Raw genomic sequence first — 16961 nt, 5'->3', positions numbered from 1 at the left:
AAGTAACAAAGGAAGAGTACAGACAGGTAGCACAGAATTGCAGGGGTGGTGTCAGGAAGGCTAATGCTGAGAACAAGCTGAGATTAGTGAGGGATGCTAAAAACAACAAAAAGGCTTTCTTCAGCTACGTGCATAGTAAAAGGCAGAGGAAAGAAATGGTTGTTCAGCTATTAAATAAGGATGGCAAAACGGTAACAGATGACCAAGAAAAGGCAGAGGTGCTCAATTCCTACTTTGGCTCAGTCTTCTCCCAAAAGAGGGTCTTTGACCCCCCCCCGGCAAAGGTGAAGTGCAGGCTGAAGGAGCAGGATTGTAGCTTGAGATCGATAGGCATATGGTCAAAGTAATACCTCATTACTTTGAATGAGTTCAAATCTCCAGGGCCAGATAAACTGCATCCTAGAGTAATAAAGGAACTGGCAGAAGAACTCTCAGAACCACTGTTTATTCTCTTTGAGAAATCATGGAGGACAGGGGAAGTGCCAGATGACTGGAGGAAGGCTAATGTTGTCCCTATCTTCCAAAAGGGTAAAAAGGAGGCACCTGGGAACTACAGACCAGTCAGTCTGACATCAATCCCTGGGAAAATTCTGGAGCAGATGATAAAGCAATCCATCTGGAAGCACCTTGAAAACAATGCAGTGATTACTCGAAGCCAACATGGATTTGTCAAGAACAAGTCCTGCCAGACAAATCTGATCTCATTTTTTAATCAAGTAACCTCCCTTGTGGACCGTGGGAATGCTGTAGACATCATATACCTCGACTTCAGCAAAGCTTTCGACAAAGTGCCCCATGATATCCTGATGAGCAAACTAGCTCAAAGTGGGCTAGATGAAACAACAATCTGGTGGATCCACAGTTGGCTACAGAATCGGACTCAAAGAGTGCTTATCAATGGGACCTTCTCAAACTGGGGAGAGGTCACGAGTGGGGTACCACAGGGCTCAGTCCTGGGCCCAGTGCTCTTCAACATTGTTATGAATGACTTGGAGGAGGAGGTGCAGGGAATGCTGATCAGATTTGCAGATGACACCAAATTGGGCGGGATAGCTAATACTTTGGAAGACAGAAACAAAATGCAAAGTGATCTGGATAGACTGGAGCTCTGGGCAGAAAACAACAGAATGTCATTTAACAGGGATAAATGCCAAGTTCTGCACCTAGGAAAAAGAAATCAAATGCACAGTTACAAGATGGGGGATACGTGGCTCAACAACACTACAAGCGAGAAGGATCTTGGAATTGTTGTCGATCGCAAGCTGAATATGAGGCAACAATGTGATGTGGCTGCAAAAAAAGGCAAATTGTCAGGGGCTCCTTGGAGGCCTCTCTCAGCCTAATCCAGTAGCCAAGTCCAGACACAGACAAAGAGATTCTTTTCAAAGCTTTATTCCTCTTTTACAACTTAATAACTCTACCATTAGCAACTAGATATGAGCAGCAGAATACCTATGCCCTAAGTTGGAACAGTTGGTCCCCGTTTGAAAGGGAATTACTGGCAGACCCCTGAACTTAAGGACTAGGGAGAGTCCCTCCCCTTTTCCCTTGGAGCCTCTAGGCGCAGCCGTTGTTTGCACGCCAACCGGGCACTACGCCTCCTTTCTGCGCCCCCATTTGGCCCCGCTCTCTGCGTTGGCGTCGCACATCCATCAAGTCTGCTTCCTGCGCTCTGTCACTCCCAGGACTGCTATCTAAGCTAGGAATGCTGGTGGGAGGAATCTCCATCAGCTGTTGGCCCTGGGAAAAAGGAGCGCGCTCCTCTCCCAGGAGCAACTGCTCTTCCTCAGAATCAGAACTACTCTGGGATTCTATGGGCTCAGTGTCCACCCTGACACAAGTGCTCTCTTGGGCTGCATTCATAGAAGCATAGCTTCCAAATCCCGGGAAGTACTAGTTCCCCTCTACTCAGCACTGGTTAGGCCTCATCTTGAGTACTGTGTCCAGTTCTGGGCACCGCACTTTAAGAAGGATCCAGACAAACTGGAGAGGGTTCAGAGGAGGGTAGAGATGTACGAAAGTCACTTACTTTTCCAAGGATTATGTTCATGGGGGGGGGGCGTTCTGTCCCTCCCCCCGGAATCCTCAACAGGGGGGAGGCGATCCGGTCCTCCTCCCTGGAATCCTCGACGGCTGGCTGTGCTCCTTGGCAGCTCCGCGGAGCAGCCAGCCAGGCCAGGGCCGTCTGCAGCCAGATTTCTGGCCGCAGTGGCTTCTGGGTAAAAAAAAAAAATGGCATACACCATAAAATAAGAAAAATAAGGAATTTGCGTTCCTTATTTTTCGCCGTCTTAGTCTATGTAAATATTTACGTAGGCTAAAACGGCGAATCAAAATGGGACGCAAATAGCGCCCACTATGCTATTTGCATTCCCCTTTATTTTCGCCATAATAGTCTACGTAAATATTTACATAGACTAAGACGGCGAAAAATAAGGAACGCAAATGGCGGCGGCCATTTGCGTACACGTTGTGTTTTTTTTTTACTGGGATGTGATAGGCTACGTAAGTCTTTACGTAGCCTATCACGTCTCTGTAAAAAAAAACAAAAAACACAAACAAACGCCAGACTGCAAATGGCGGCGGCGGCCGGTCGGAAAACCAGCCGCCGGAGCTGCCGCCGCCCGGAACATCCGCCCCAGGTAAGTCTCGTCCTGGGGGGGATCCGTGGGGGGGCGGGGGCAGGCCGTTCTGCCACAGATTTTGGGGGGGGCTGAATGCACTGGCATTCAGCCTCACCGAGATCCGTGGCGGAATTCTCTGACATCCCTAGAGGAGGGCAACAAAGATGATCATGGGACTGGAAACAAAGCTCTATGAAGAGAGACTGAAAGAACTGGGCATGTTTAGCTTTGAGAAGAGAAGACTGAGGGGAGATATGATAGCGCTCTTCAAGTACTTGAAAGGTTGTCACAGAGAGGAAGGCCAGGATCTCTTCTCAATCATCCCAGAGTGCAGGACACTGAATAATGGGCTCAAGTTACAGGAAGCCAGATTCCAGCTGAACATCAGGAAAAACATCCTGACTGTTAGACCAATACGACAATGGAACCAATGACCTAGGGAGGTGGTGGGCTCTCCCACACTGGAGGCGTTCAAGATGAGGCTGGACAGCTATCTGTCAGGGATGCTCTGACTTGGATTCCTGCACTGAGTAGGGGGTTGGACTCGATGGTCTTGTAGGCCCCTTCCAACCCTACTATTCTATGATTCTATGACTCTCATCCCAGTGACTGGAATGATATCAGGGCAATTTTGTGATGTATTACTTCATATGCACGATGTCTTCTGGTCCACAGATATTTCAGTCTTCCCACTGAAGTAAACAATTCCAGGGTTCGATCCAGATTCAAGCATGAGCAACTGTGCCCCCCCACCCAGAGCCACAGCAGCCCCCCCAGCCCTCTGAAAATGCTACACAGAGAGTCAGGAGACCCTGCCGAATGCAGGTGAACTGTGATGTGTGGGCAGAGAGACTTTCCACGAGCAAAGCAGAAGGCCCCTTCACCTTGCAGAAGGCAGATCCTGGACCCAACCCCTAGCAATTACTGCACTACTTAAAAACAACATTTGGTCATCAAATGGGAATCTTGCATCACTAGTTACTACTGCTTTTTGGTTGATCATTTGGGTTTATTTCACTGAAGCTTCTATTCATCTCACAGTCACCTTTGACCTGCATAACATACACATTCTCATCAGGATGCATGTCCATAGTCTGTATTCTTCAAACGCATGAGCCAGTCTATGTGAGCCAATGCAGATGGCTTTTTGGATTGCCTCTATTGCTATGGTAATATGATTTTGTGCTAAAGGATCCAGATTTTCTTTTTGTAAAATCCCACACAGAATGGCTATAATGTAGCGAGCTCCCTGGGCTCACCGCTTTATTTATCCACGCACTTACCATTGGAACGATTGTGTATGGTAATGAGCCAGAGATGTGGAGTGATGTGAGGAAGGGAAACAAATCCACTTTTTCCCATTAAAAAACTGCTGTCGTTAACAAAAACAAGGAAGGAAGATTACATCATTTGCCAATCTGTCATGTATCTTTTATAGTTGCTGGAATTCGTATTTCCCTCTTAAGCAAGGAATGTATAAGATTTCAGGTACAACAATCCGATGCATGTTTAGACATAGAAAAGTCCTACAATTCCCAGCATTGCCCAGCTAGGATGTATAGGATCACATCTTTAGTTTATAAAATAGCAAACTCATAATTCAAGAGAGGAAGAAGACAGGGTGGGAATCGCCATGTTAGTTGTAAGTCTCATACAGCACGACTACAATCCTATGCAGAGTTAAATATACATGATCCTTCAGACTTCAATAACCTTAAACACATGTAACCCTGTGTTGGACTGCAGCCTTCATTAGTACCTCTCAGTCTATCTCTACAGTTTATGCTGCTCGTTCAAAATATATAGGAGCAGAAATATCTTTAAAATTGAAAGATCACCCTTGGCAGAAGTTTAAGCAATTTTATGAAACAAAATAACTTCCCTGCTTCAAATTGCTTCCTCCATTTCTCTCACTATTTTTAATAACATATTTGATGAAGTTTGGCCTCCTGGTCAAATAAAGGAGCAAAAGTTGCTTGATACCTAGCATGAAAATGCTATGGTGCACTTAAAATAAAGAAGTATCAATGATGTCATGCTAAGCTGTATGCAATGTTTTCATCAAGGCTATGAGAAACTATGCTGAAATATGTTAAAAATGTTTCAGAACATTTCCTTTCTCCTAATGCCATCACAAAGAAACTCATTTACATGTCGATACTCAGAAATGCACCCCATGTTATGCCCGCAAGTCAAAATAAGTTGACAAACAGTTCATCATAAATAAATACAAATACTCTCATTGCATAACACAACTGAATACCAATACAGAACTCCCTGCATCCATGTTCAGCGAGAAGAATGCACATTTGTGTAGTCACAGCCGGTGTATTGCAGAAATGGAATGCCCATTCATTTAAATCAGGGGCGCACAACCCATGGCCCCTTTAGGGTGCCCTGACCTCCGCACCCTGCAATTACCCAACACTTGTGTTCTCCATCCCCTCTGCCAGGGACCTCATACAGATCACTTTTCTTGCTGCTGCTAGCAAGGAAGAAAGAGCGATCGGTATCATAATCACTGGGAGAGGGAGTGGAAGGAACTGTCACTACTCCCTCCCCCAGAGATCCTCATACAGATTGCTGGCATGTTTGTGCGCTTGCATGCATGCGTATACATGTGTGTTCATGTGTGTGTGAAGCCTGACCCCCGAGCCTGTATCATGTGTGGCCCTCAGGGCTGAAAAGGCTATGGAACCCTGATTTAAATTGAAGAATAGAGAAGTATGTGCTACTGGAGTTCAGTGTATGCACTGGAGCTTCCACTTTGTAACTGTATTGGGGCCCTAGGTGTCGAGACCAATTCAGATTGGTGGCAGTTAACTATTCTTAGTGTGTGTATGCAGTATATATGAGAGTACTATATATGTAGTATATACATGAGTGCAGTATATATGAATCTTTCTGTGTCCCTTAAATTATAAGATTGGAAATAGGCTATGAAAGGAAAAGGGACCTAAGAAAAACATGGGTTTGTATCCAGTGGTGCCCATCTGTCAGTGGAACAGACACTACTGGTGGAATGGATTCTCCCCTCCCCCACCCAGCATGCGGTAGAGGAGGAAGGGGAAGTCCCATCGTATAAGTGGAAGACTGCTTGCATTACATTGGATAGAGCCCCTTATCATCAAGATAATGGTGGGTGACATGGATGCGAAAGACTTTATAACCAATCTACTCACTTGGTTATCTTTGTTCAGCATGCTGGTAATGTCAATAAAACAGAAAATGGAAGTACTGGCAAGGAGGAGGCAGGGCAGGAGGTTTCTGAAAGACTCCATTAATATAAATGGCCTCCTTTGACATTTTGATCCTATGCATGAAAAAATCCGGTAGCATTGAGAGATACATCTGGCAAAGCTGTTAGAGCACAGGACATACCAATTAATGATCTACTTCTTAAAACATTAATCTCAATCCAGTCCAATTAAAATGGTTTAGACTTCAGACTATCTAACAAAGACCGGAATGTATCTTTCTTCTTATAATGCTCTTACAGTGCAATAGTGCACAAATTGGTAAAAGGAGATGGGCTCTACTATGACTTATTATATAATTATATATAGTAACGTATATACAAAGGAATATACAGCACCTGGACCTACACTTCAGTTTAAAAAGTATTGAACAAAAGCCAAACACTCACAGAAAGCTACTACACTAAACTAGAACAAAAAATATTTGCTGCGTGTGTATGTTCCATAAAACAGTGATAAACTAGAAATGTACTTAATCTTTACAGTAGCTTTTCTAGTTAAATTTGACTTCTGAAAATAAGACATGGTGACATATTTGTCCCATTTTATGGTTAACTTAGAGCAGGTGGGGAAGGAAATCATACAGGATGTAAGAAATCCTATTTATCCAAATGACACTGGAGAGATTGATTAAAGAACTGCTTTAAAGAAAAAAAGCCTATAATAATGCCCAAATTAAGTAAACTGATTAGAACTTAGTCATTCTTGGTACATGGTAAAAGGGAAAAGTAGATACAAACTATCTCTTTCATTCCATGGACACATTTTAAGAAAGGTCTTATCTTTCAATGTTTTAGGAAGTAGAGCCCCCTACATTAATGAACATAACATTTAAACTTTACAGAGTGTGAAGTTGGAAAAAGGCACTGGGAAGCTGGACTGAAAACTGGAAAACATAGTGATTCCAGATTCACTTTGTACAATAACTGGAGATACTCGCTGACACAAAAAAGATTGGTTACCTCTTAACACCCTTTGTTCGCACAGTTCTGCTCCAGGTTGGTTAAAGAATGCTAAGGCTTCAATTCTATACACAGTTAACTGAGGGTAAGTCTCAACTGAACTGAGTGAGACTTACTTTAGAGTAGAACTATATAGGACTGTGCTGTAAAAGTTTTAATACTTTTAATACGAAGTATATTTATCAGTGAAAAGAGTATTCTGTTCCATGCTGGTGATTGTGAGTGCATAACCAGATTATTACAGATTAATAAAGAAAAGGCATATGGATGGCCATATCAAGTTTTGGTGCCACATTGTAAGAAGGACATTGGCAAACTGGAACAAGCCCAGAAAAGAACTCTGGAGGGGAAGTGGCTCAATGATATAGCACCTACTTTGCATTCAGAAGGTCCCAGGTTTAATTCCTGCAATACCCAGGTTGGGCTGGAAAAGCTCCAGTCTGAAACCCAGGACTGCCGCTGCCAGTCAAAGAATCATAAAATAGTAGTGTTCGAAGGGGCCTACAAGACCATCGAGTCCAAACCCCTGCTCAATGCAGGAATCCATGCAAGCATCCCCGACAGATGGCTGTCCAGCTTCATCTTGAATGCCTCCGGTGTAGGGATGGACGAAAGTCCCTTACCTTATCCCGCAGCTTGCTTCGCGGTGGGGGGGAGGCGCTCCGTCCCTCCCCCTGAAATTCTGGGTGGGGTGGGAGGTGCCCCATCCCTCCCCGCCAAAATTCTGGCCGGGGGGGAGGCACCCCGTCCCTCTGGCCGCGAATCCCGTCTCCTGCCGGGACACAAACGGCGGCGGCCGTAGCCGCCGCCGTTTGCGTCCCTGCAGTCAGCCATGATAGGCTACGTAAGGATTTACGTAGCCTATCACGGTGTTTTTTGAAAATCTAGCCATGATAGGCTACGTAAATCTTTACGTAGCCTGTCACGTTTGTTGTTGTTGTGTTTTTTTTACTGGGAAATGGCGGCGGCGGCAGCCGGTCGGAAGACCAGCCGCCGAACCGCCGCCGGGAGCCTCCAGCGCCAGGGACATTCGCGCAAGGTAAGTCCCATCCTGGGGGGGGCGGACCATTTCTCCACCAATTTCGGGGGGCCGAATGCGTTGGCATTTGGCCTCCCGGAGATTCGTGGAGAAATTCTCCGACATCCCTACTCCGGTGTGGGAGAGCCCACCACCTCCCCAGGTCATTGGTTCCATTGTCGTATTGCTCTTACAGTCAGGAAGTGTTTCCTGATGTTCAGCCGGAATCTGGCTTCCTGTCACTTGAGCCCATTATTCCGTGACCTGCACTCTGGGCTGATCGAGAAGAGATCCTGGCCTCCCTCTCTGTGACAGTCAATGTTGACAATACCAAGCTAGATGCACCAATGGCCTGACTTGGTGTGAGGTAGCTTCCTAAGAACGATCAGGATGGTGAGGGAGCTGGACACCAAGACCTATGAAGAATGGCTGGAAGAGCTGGGTATGTTGAGCCCGGAGAAGAGAACTTTAAGTGGAGGCATGGTAGGGAAGTCTTCCCCAACCTTCTGCCCCCAGTATTTTGCAGTACAACTCCCAGCATTCCTGACCATTGGCCATGCTAGCTGGAGCTGGTGAGAGTTCAAGGGCATCAGGAGGGGAAGGCAATCACAGAGGTCTTCAAAGAGCTGAAAGGCAGAAAATTGATCAGTGTTGTTCTTGGTTGCTCCGGAGGGCAGGATTAGAACCAAAGGGGGAAAGTTGCAAGGAAGCAGGTTTCAGCTAAGTTTTGGGAGAAGCTTCCTAACTGTAAAGCAATTCAGCAGTGGAACAGATTGCCTGAGGAGGTGGTGGGCTCTCCTTTGCTGGAGGTATTTAAGCAGAGGCTGGATGGTCATTAGTCAGGGATGCTGTAGCAGCACCTAGCCTTGCAGAGAACTACATGGAGCAGAGAGTTGGATAAACTGGGTAGTATCCTATTGTGCCTGTGTACTTGCAGGACCCACCACTCATGCAACGGGAGCCTGGAGCTTCTAAAAATAACCAGAAATTAGTGGAAATATGAGTTTCTGGAATGGGGCAGGTCAGTTGCACTCAGAGCTCTGCTGATCTGTTCCAATCCGGAAACAAGCATTTCCTCTAGTTTCCAGGGTTAGGGTTAGAAGCGCCAAAGCCCGGTTGCACAAGTAGTGGGGCCCATGAGTGCAACAGAACCACCAGAGATGTAGCCGCCTCGTTTGATGCTGTCCATGATTTCCAAGGGCCCTTCCAACAATGCGATTCTATGATTTTGCATATTTCATTTCATTTATTATATTGTAATATATTATATTGTATGAGGATACAAAAGTGATGCTTAAACTTTGTTGTATTGTGGCTCACATTTTTTTTCACTGACGTTTTCCTGCATTAAGGCTTCCATCTGGGAAAGGCTTCTGAATCAAAACGTGCTTCCTTCTCCATCCCTATTCAGTTATTCATTAGGGCATAACTGAATGTATGGAGGAGGCTCAGAGTCCTGTCTGCTTGTCCCACCTCCAACTCAGGTTGTTCGCATGTTTGAACACTCTCTACATATTCACACGTTTGAATGTGTTCTTGTATACTCTCCCATGTGTTTTATTGATATACTGCATTTTGGCCCTCAAAAGGGCCCCAAGGAAATTTACAGCATTAAAACAAGGAAAGGAAAGGAAAGGAAAGGAAAGGAAAGGAAAGGAAAGGAAAGGAAAGGAAAGGAAAGGAAAGGAAAGGAAAGGAAAGGTTCCTCCTGTGCAAGCACCGAGTCATTGCTGACCCCTAGGGGGACGCTGCATTCGCTGGCGTTTTCATGGCAGACTATAGCGGGGTGGTTTGCCATTGCCTTCCCCAGTCGTGACTACCTTTCCCCCAGCAAGCTGGGTACTCATTTTACTGACCTCAGAAGGATGGAAGACTGAGTCGACCTGAGCCGGCTACCCGAGACCCGGCTTCCGCTGGGATCAAACTCAGGTCGTGGGGAGAGTTTCGGCTGCAGTACTGCCGCCTACCACTCTGCACCACATGAGGCTCCATTAAAACAAACTATCAAATTAAATAATTAAACGATAAAACAGAGGTGGGCAACATGCAGCCCCCAAAGTCCGCTTGTGTGCTGGCCCACGAACTCACCCCCTGGCACCCCAATTCTTCCCCCCCAAACACACCACAAAGGATGCATGAGGAAGGTCATGTTTGCTGGGAAATAGGATGACTCCCTTCATGTGGGGTCCTGTATCCAGCAGAACTGGGAGTGCTGAGAACGAGGGTGCACAAGGAGAGTAATCCCTGCATGTCTTCTTTTCCCAGTAAGATTGCTGATATGTCTAAAGTCTCCTCCCGGATACAGTGATCTTCAGCAGTGATCTTGCATGCCTGAGTGTCTCTGTGTGTATATGCTTAGGTGTGTGCATATGTGTGTGCATATGTGCACGTTTGCATGTGTGCGTACAGCCCTTGGCCACCCACCTAATCCCCATGTGGCCCTTGAGGCTCTACAAGTTGCCCACCAACATTAAAAGCAGCCAGTACAACACATTCAGAAGTGGGTATTGAAAGAAAGGCCTGGCATCTTAACCACCTGCTTCAAAAAAAAAATGAAGAGGCCAATTTAACCTCTCCTGAGAGGGAGTTCCACAGCTAGAATGCTGCAACCAAGAAGATCCTGTCCCTTAAAAATCCCTTGCACATTGAAAGTTAGTATGGCAAAGAAAATGAGTTTTAGTCTACTCTTCTCCTTGATGTCCAAGCCTTCCAAGAACATCCAGGGAGGTGTTGGGGGTGGGGAATTCAAATACTGCAATCAGCAACCCTCAGTGTGAAGTGGTCCAGTCCAAGAAGTTCTGTTTAACGTGATATTTCTGTATGTTTGCATTAGTCTTGACACATTTGTCATCCATAATAGTACTATTCCGGCCGATTTAAGAAGGTATTATGCAAACCTAGCAATGTTTGCTTGCTAACTAGAAATGTTCCCCTTTTCCATTCACCTCATGTGCTTGGTACAGCTGCAGTGAAACATAGAAAGATGCAGGGCCTCCTCAGCAGTGGCACCTGCCTTGTTAATGTTCTCCTCCCCTTGAAGTCACTGGGTAGACTTCCATGGCAATATTCAGGAAGTGAACTAAAGCCTGCCAGCTCCAACAAGCTTTTTGAGAATATTACTGATGCTCTCTGTATTGTTTTTATTATGTTAGCATGCTTTCTCTTGATTGTACATAGTCACAATTTGATGTTAAGATTTTACTGTTGTTTTTTAAATGGGGGGGTTGCTCTATACCACCATTTGAGCCTTTATGGTGGAAAGATAGGATTTGAATTAATAATTACATGAAATAAAAGAGAGTTGCATTTTAATTTGGTGTTTGTCAGTGTTTTGCCTAGGGGAACATCCATCAGCACTTTCCAATGGTCTTGGGAACCATCAGAAAATTCACTCTGAAACCCTAGACCATGGTTTAAGGCTGCAATCCTATACACACCTACCTGGGAATAAGTACTATTTAACTCAATAGGGCTTACTTTTGAGTAGGCATGAAATATATTACCCTTACTGGATCACTAGTACACACTGCACTACAGGCCTGTATATTAGACACAGCTGCACTGAGAGCAGGATAGCAGGATATATTTATTTAATATTGATCTATAATAATAAAAGAGGTTGTCTGTATGTCTGTCAGCAGCATAGTACCAAATCTAGACACCTGAAATGTGGTATGAATCCTAAATGGAATACTAAACCCAGGGGTGTGCAATTGGGGCTATGGTTTTTAAAACACATTAATTAATTTTAATGTATCTGTGTCTTTGAAGCCTACAGTGCCATCTTCAGTCACTAGGTGGCAGACTTCCCTAATCCGTGCATAGTTTTGCAGACAGTTGAGATAGTTCTAAGCCGGGGGGAGTAGTCCAAGGAGACAGTTATACAGCTGCTCCCTCCCACCTGCTGTGGGGAAACCCCTGTCTCCAGGAAACGGAGTGGGCAGACCTCATCCTCAGTGCTACAGGGGTGTACCATGGCAGAGGCTGTGCCTAGGGGTGCCAGCCGGTGTGGCTTAACTCAGATGGGGTGGGCAGAATGTGTCCAACTTTGACCGCTGTGTAATGTTCCTTGAAGGCTTCAATGTATCAAATTCAGGGCTATTTCAACCAGTACGAAGTTGGGTCTATTCAGTAGTTTATTAATGCAACAGCAGGCTAGAGAGACAAGACATGGCAATTTACACAGACTAGCAGCATGGGCCTTATTGTTTCAGGGGGCTGACTCAGTTTTACACTATTGATCTCATGACAGTCCACACCCAAAACGGCCAAATACTTTTTACTGGCAGAAGAATCATTCTAAATTCAGGGTATCCTTTACAACAGTTTGATACAAAAGAAAATTCCACTATTTTTCTGCATTGTTGTTCCTCATTTGAAAATGAAACCGATTGGGGAGAAAAATTCCAGTAATAAAATGTTGGTGTCCAAATAATTTTGTTTCATGTACTCACTGAATCTGCTCATATGTAAATATTAATCAACTGCAATGCCTAATCCAAACATTAGAGGGATAAGTGTACAAATTACAACCATAGATTCATAAATCATTCTGTACAATAATTTAAAATTGTCTAATATGCAAATACCTTTCTGATAAATATTGCTGCTGTCTCCTAACACATTGTTGAATTCTGATATTATGTTAAGTGCCTACCTGAGAAATGGCATCCACATTATATTATAGTGAATTCATTAATGCCACTCTTTTAGTATGATTCAATGGTGATGAAACTCTTAGGTAAAGTGTTCCTATAAAATCAAGAAAATGATGCTACAGCCTATGCTCTTTTCAATAAACTTTAATATAATAGACACATCAAACTTTTTTTTTCTTATTTTGGTTAATAAAAAGATGGTGATAAGGGTAGTGAAAGTGAAATTTGCTTCTTTTTTAAAGCTGGGAAATATCCGTGTGCCTCCTCTCTATTAAAAAAAAGGGGGGGTGAGAAGGCTTGTATAAAATTTCTACACAGTTTTTAAATTGGAGTCCACTTAAACATGACAAATAGGGGCTATTAGTTAGGAATACAGCATTCCATTTCAATGTAAGTGTACATAATTGCAGCAATTTATGGCTTTGCCTTTCTGCACTGTACAACTTCTATGTGTCTATCTCACCAAACAACTTATGTTATCATTTGTATTGGATCTTATTGGAAAATGTCTGCAATATTTATGTTAAATACTCTCATTTTTAAATAGTCTCCCTTAGGAGCCATTATGATTTGTTATTTTATTATAAACACTACATTTTGCATAGGTTAAGAAAAAAATGGATACACTTCCATCACAGCATGTACAAAATCAGCCAGCATATTCTTTATCTTACCAGAGGCCTGAGTTCTGGATGCGTCAGAATATATCCATTGTTTGTGATTGCGAATGCATATCCATGAATACCTAACTGCAAGGGTACAGGAGAGAAGAATGAGTATGGCATTCCCAAAATAACAGGTAAACATTTGGGGCACAGCCCACCAGGAAGTTCTCTTGCACAAGACCCATTTTAAAAAAAATCAGATCTCCACAGGAGCACTACCATTAATTTCAACGGGGGTGTGTGTGGGAGAACTTTCTGATGGATTGTGCTCTTATCTTTTGCACCCCAAGACTGGCATTGATTGATTTATTATATTTCTTAGTTACATTGCAAAACATATTCTCCAAGTGATATACAAAATCAAATGTAACAGCAAAATAATAAAATATTGGTTTTATTGTTTTCAACGATATTGAAAACAATTAAAATACAGCAATAAGATCTAAAAAAATTAAGATTTGTATCAATAAATGGCTCATTGAAATTCATGTGAAGTGCTGGTTCTTTGACATTTTGTCAAAATAAATACCTATAAGGGCACAATCCGATGCATGTTTAGACAGTGAAAAGGCCTATAACTCCCAGCATGCTCCACCCAGCCATCCTATGCATGCTGGGAGTTGTAGGCCTTTTCTCTGTCTAAATATGCATAGGATTGTGCCGTAATAGAGTTTAATTTTCCACTCTGTCCCAGCCCCCTACTCTAGTTTCCCTCATACAGTCACACGCTTCCCCTTCCCAGGAAAGAGAGAGAGAGAGAGAGAAAGACGCTTAACCAGGCCCTGCTTACTAGGTAGGGATGGGCGAGAAATTTGCCCCATTCAGGGCTTTTTGTTTGTTTGTTTTTTACAAATTTACCCAGTTTGCACCTCCTAAGTGAGCCAAGACAGAGCTGCATTCCAAAATCTGCATTTTTGCGAGCTTTCCAATGCAGCTCATCCCTCGGAAAATACAAAGAAATGTGCCTGTTATGGAAAAGTGCACACAATGTGCATATATTTTACAAAAGCGCAACCAAAATTTCATGTCAGCAATGTGAAGTACTGGGGGGACATGTGTATGTTTAAAAACGTGGCACAAAAGTGCATATATTACGAAAAATGCACACAAAATGTATGGATTTCTGTACAGATTTTTTTTTAAGTCAGAAGCTCATGCAGAAACGTACGGAACAGCTTGACCTAAAAAAAAATGACAACCTTAATAAGACCAAGATTAACAGATTCATCCATCCATATTATGAGCAAAGCTCCACAACCATTCTTAGAAGCATATATGTCTAGGGTAAGTTTATTCTAATGTTTGTGGTTCCTATGGACCAGAAAGCCCCCAAATGCAACCTTCCCCACCCAGACGGAGGGGCCCAGTTGCCATGCAAAATCTCAACTTCTGTGCTTTGAGGAAAATTCAGTTGTTTCAAAGATTTTGAATTAAAATGACGAAACAAAATTCAAATATGTCTGCTCAGAGCTCCTCAGAATTTTAAGAAGAAAATATCCTGGATGGGACAACAGGGCTTACCATTCACTGGTATTTGGACAGGGAAAAAAGCAACCCATTGTCTAATCCTATGTACAGGGACAGGGTATCCATTTTCTTTTGGCTGCACAGAAGGGGAGATCAAAATGAAAAACCTCTCCCACTCTATCCCAAGTTTGTTCCTATTGAACTGGGCACCAGGATTTAGCAAAAGGGAGGGTATTCAAAAATAATAGCAATAGATACGTGACTTGGAAAATATGTTTCTCTTTCATTTCTATGGGGAGACATCGCTTTTAAGTTCTTGTGACAAGGAAAAACCTGCATGGGTTTTATTACTGGAAGGAACCAGGGCCTTTAACAGAGGACTGTGGAACTGGGACTCAGGCACTTTATTCGCTGTAACCAAGTAGCTGTTGCCAAAGTTCCAGGTTTGAGAATGCAAGGTCTTATATTGGTATAAACCCAATATATGTTTGCAATATAGATATACTGATAAAGGAAAACAATGACAAGCAGAACACAAATATTGTTTTTAGGCAAATACATTATATACTGTGGGAATGGAACAAAATCCTTAAATCACACTTTTTCAGCAATATAGTTCTAAAGATTAGACCAAAGATGCTTGCAAATCTGATCCTTGATTTAACATCAAGGACACAATCCTTCGCATGTTTAGACAGAAAAAGTCCTACAACTCCAGGCATGCTCCAGACAGCATGCAGAGGATTGCACCCTAAATGTATGCAATTGTTGTCCCTATACTTTTATAAGCACATACTTTTGTCTGTGTGTGCTTTTTTTTTTTTGTAGTTGTAAAAAATGAAAATGACCTGTAGACTGACTTTAAATGAACTATCTAAACTGATTTCAGTGCTTAAATCTTTCCTGTTTAATTCAGTGGTGCTAAAAAGCGCTTACATCTGGCTGGATTGAATTTTTAAGAATATGCATTGTAAATATGACCAGAAATTTAAAAACAGTTCAGGGAAGTAAAGAAATCTCTTCCAGCTGTAGAAAGACAGTACTTGCGGTCCGATCCAATACAAAATCTTCGCAGATGTCCGAAAAATAGATCTGCAACATCCCAAGCTACCAGCGGAGTTCTGCTGTATGCCGATACATGTGGATGAAGTGGGCCACAGAAACAGGCCATGAATTTACTTGGTTGTATTTTTGGGGAAGTGGGATGTAATCTTCCCTTTGGAACACCGTAAAGCACAGGTGGGAATTCATGCTTTTTCATGTCCACATTACATGAATATAATTCTATATGTTTAAAAGGGGACTCTTTCTAATTCAGAGCCTCATACACTTTCCAGTTCTGGATCTAAGAGATCTATGGGAAATAATCTGAGTGCAATGTAGAGTTGTGTTAGGCCTAAAGTACACGCATAATCAAATTTAGCAGTGCGCTCACTTCAATAACAATCCTGCTCCTATTGACAATGCTTCTGTTACACAGCTGACTGCACTCACTGATTGCAATAAATGTACCTTCAAATCACTGATGTGTAGTCATTAAAATATCCCTTAGTGAAAAACCCGCTGTTGATAGCTTTGGCAGATGTTCTGCACAACACGGTATTACAATTGGGAAGACAGATCAAATACAAAAATAGTCTAAAACCTGCTGTTTTTTGTTTGGTTTGCTGTGAATTATCATTTCTAAAATTTTCTGAATTCTCATAAACAGTTTTTGAGACATTTTCTAGCTTAAATGTCAGATTGTTTTAAAAGAAAGCCCTCCCTTTCCAGACAAGGCGCATTCCAGTATGGCAAGTCAGTTATATACAACTCCAGGGAATCTCTGGCTTGGATTCAGGAAGAGCAAGCAGGGCACTGCTTTCTCAGCCTGGCTTTCCTGTCCCTTCCTCCCCACTGCTTCCCCCTGTGCTCCAGAAAATCTGCTCTTGAGGGTAGGGGGACCCTCTAGAATAGTACAGCATAGGGCATGGGAGGCTACCATGGAAGATGGAATCAAGGGGCCACATTAACGAAGAGGAAATGTCTTTCTCCTCATGCAACACACCTTTGAATCCAATCCTGTATTTATAAATCTAATGATGGCACAAAGAGGTTGACTGCTGTCCTTATCGCTTTTGTTATTTGTTTGTTTGTTTGTTTGTTTGTCTGAGAGCAGTCCTATGGCCCCTAGACAGCATCGGGGGGTGGGGGGGATAGGATACTTTGGATTCCTGGATCTGAGGTCAGAATCAGTGTTCTGATCTCAGACTCAGGAGTCCGAGCTCCCCTCCCCCTTCCCCTCGCAGCCAGCACGGAGAGAACGGCAGC

At 43.3% G+C, this 16961-nt stretch overlaps 1 protein-coding gene across 1 annotated transcript in view; it reads right to left on the bottom strand.

The window, feature by feature from the left end:
• Positions 1-16961, bottom strand: part of CACNA2D3 (calcium voltage-gated channel auxiliary subunit alpha2delta 3) — an 821063-nt gene that overhangs the window by 204619 nt on the left and 599483 nt on the right. Inside the window, exon 17 of the mRNA XM_084829826.1 lies at positions 13194-13268. Coding sequence (XP_084685952.1) covers positions 13194-13268 — 75 coding nt within the window. The remainder of the gene's footprint in view (positions 1-13193; positions 13269-16961) is intronic.

The sequence above is a fragment of the Heloderma suspectum genome, chromosome 2, assembly GCF_057233095.1.
Source record: "Heloderma suspectum isolate Gila_16-S chromosome 2, 16-S_ref, whole genome shotgun sequence".
NCBI lineage: Eukaryota > Metazoa > Chordata > Lepidosauria > Squamata > Helodermatidae > Heloderma > Heloderma suspectum.
This window is presented reverse-complemented; position numbering and strand designations above follow the sequence as displayed.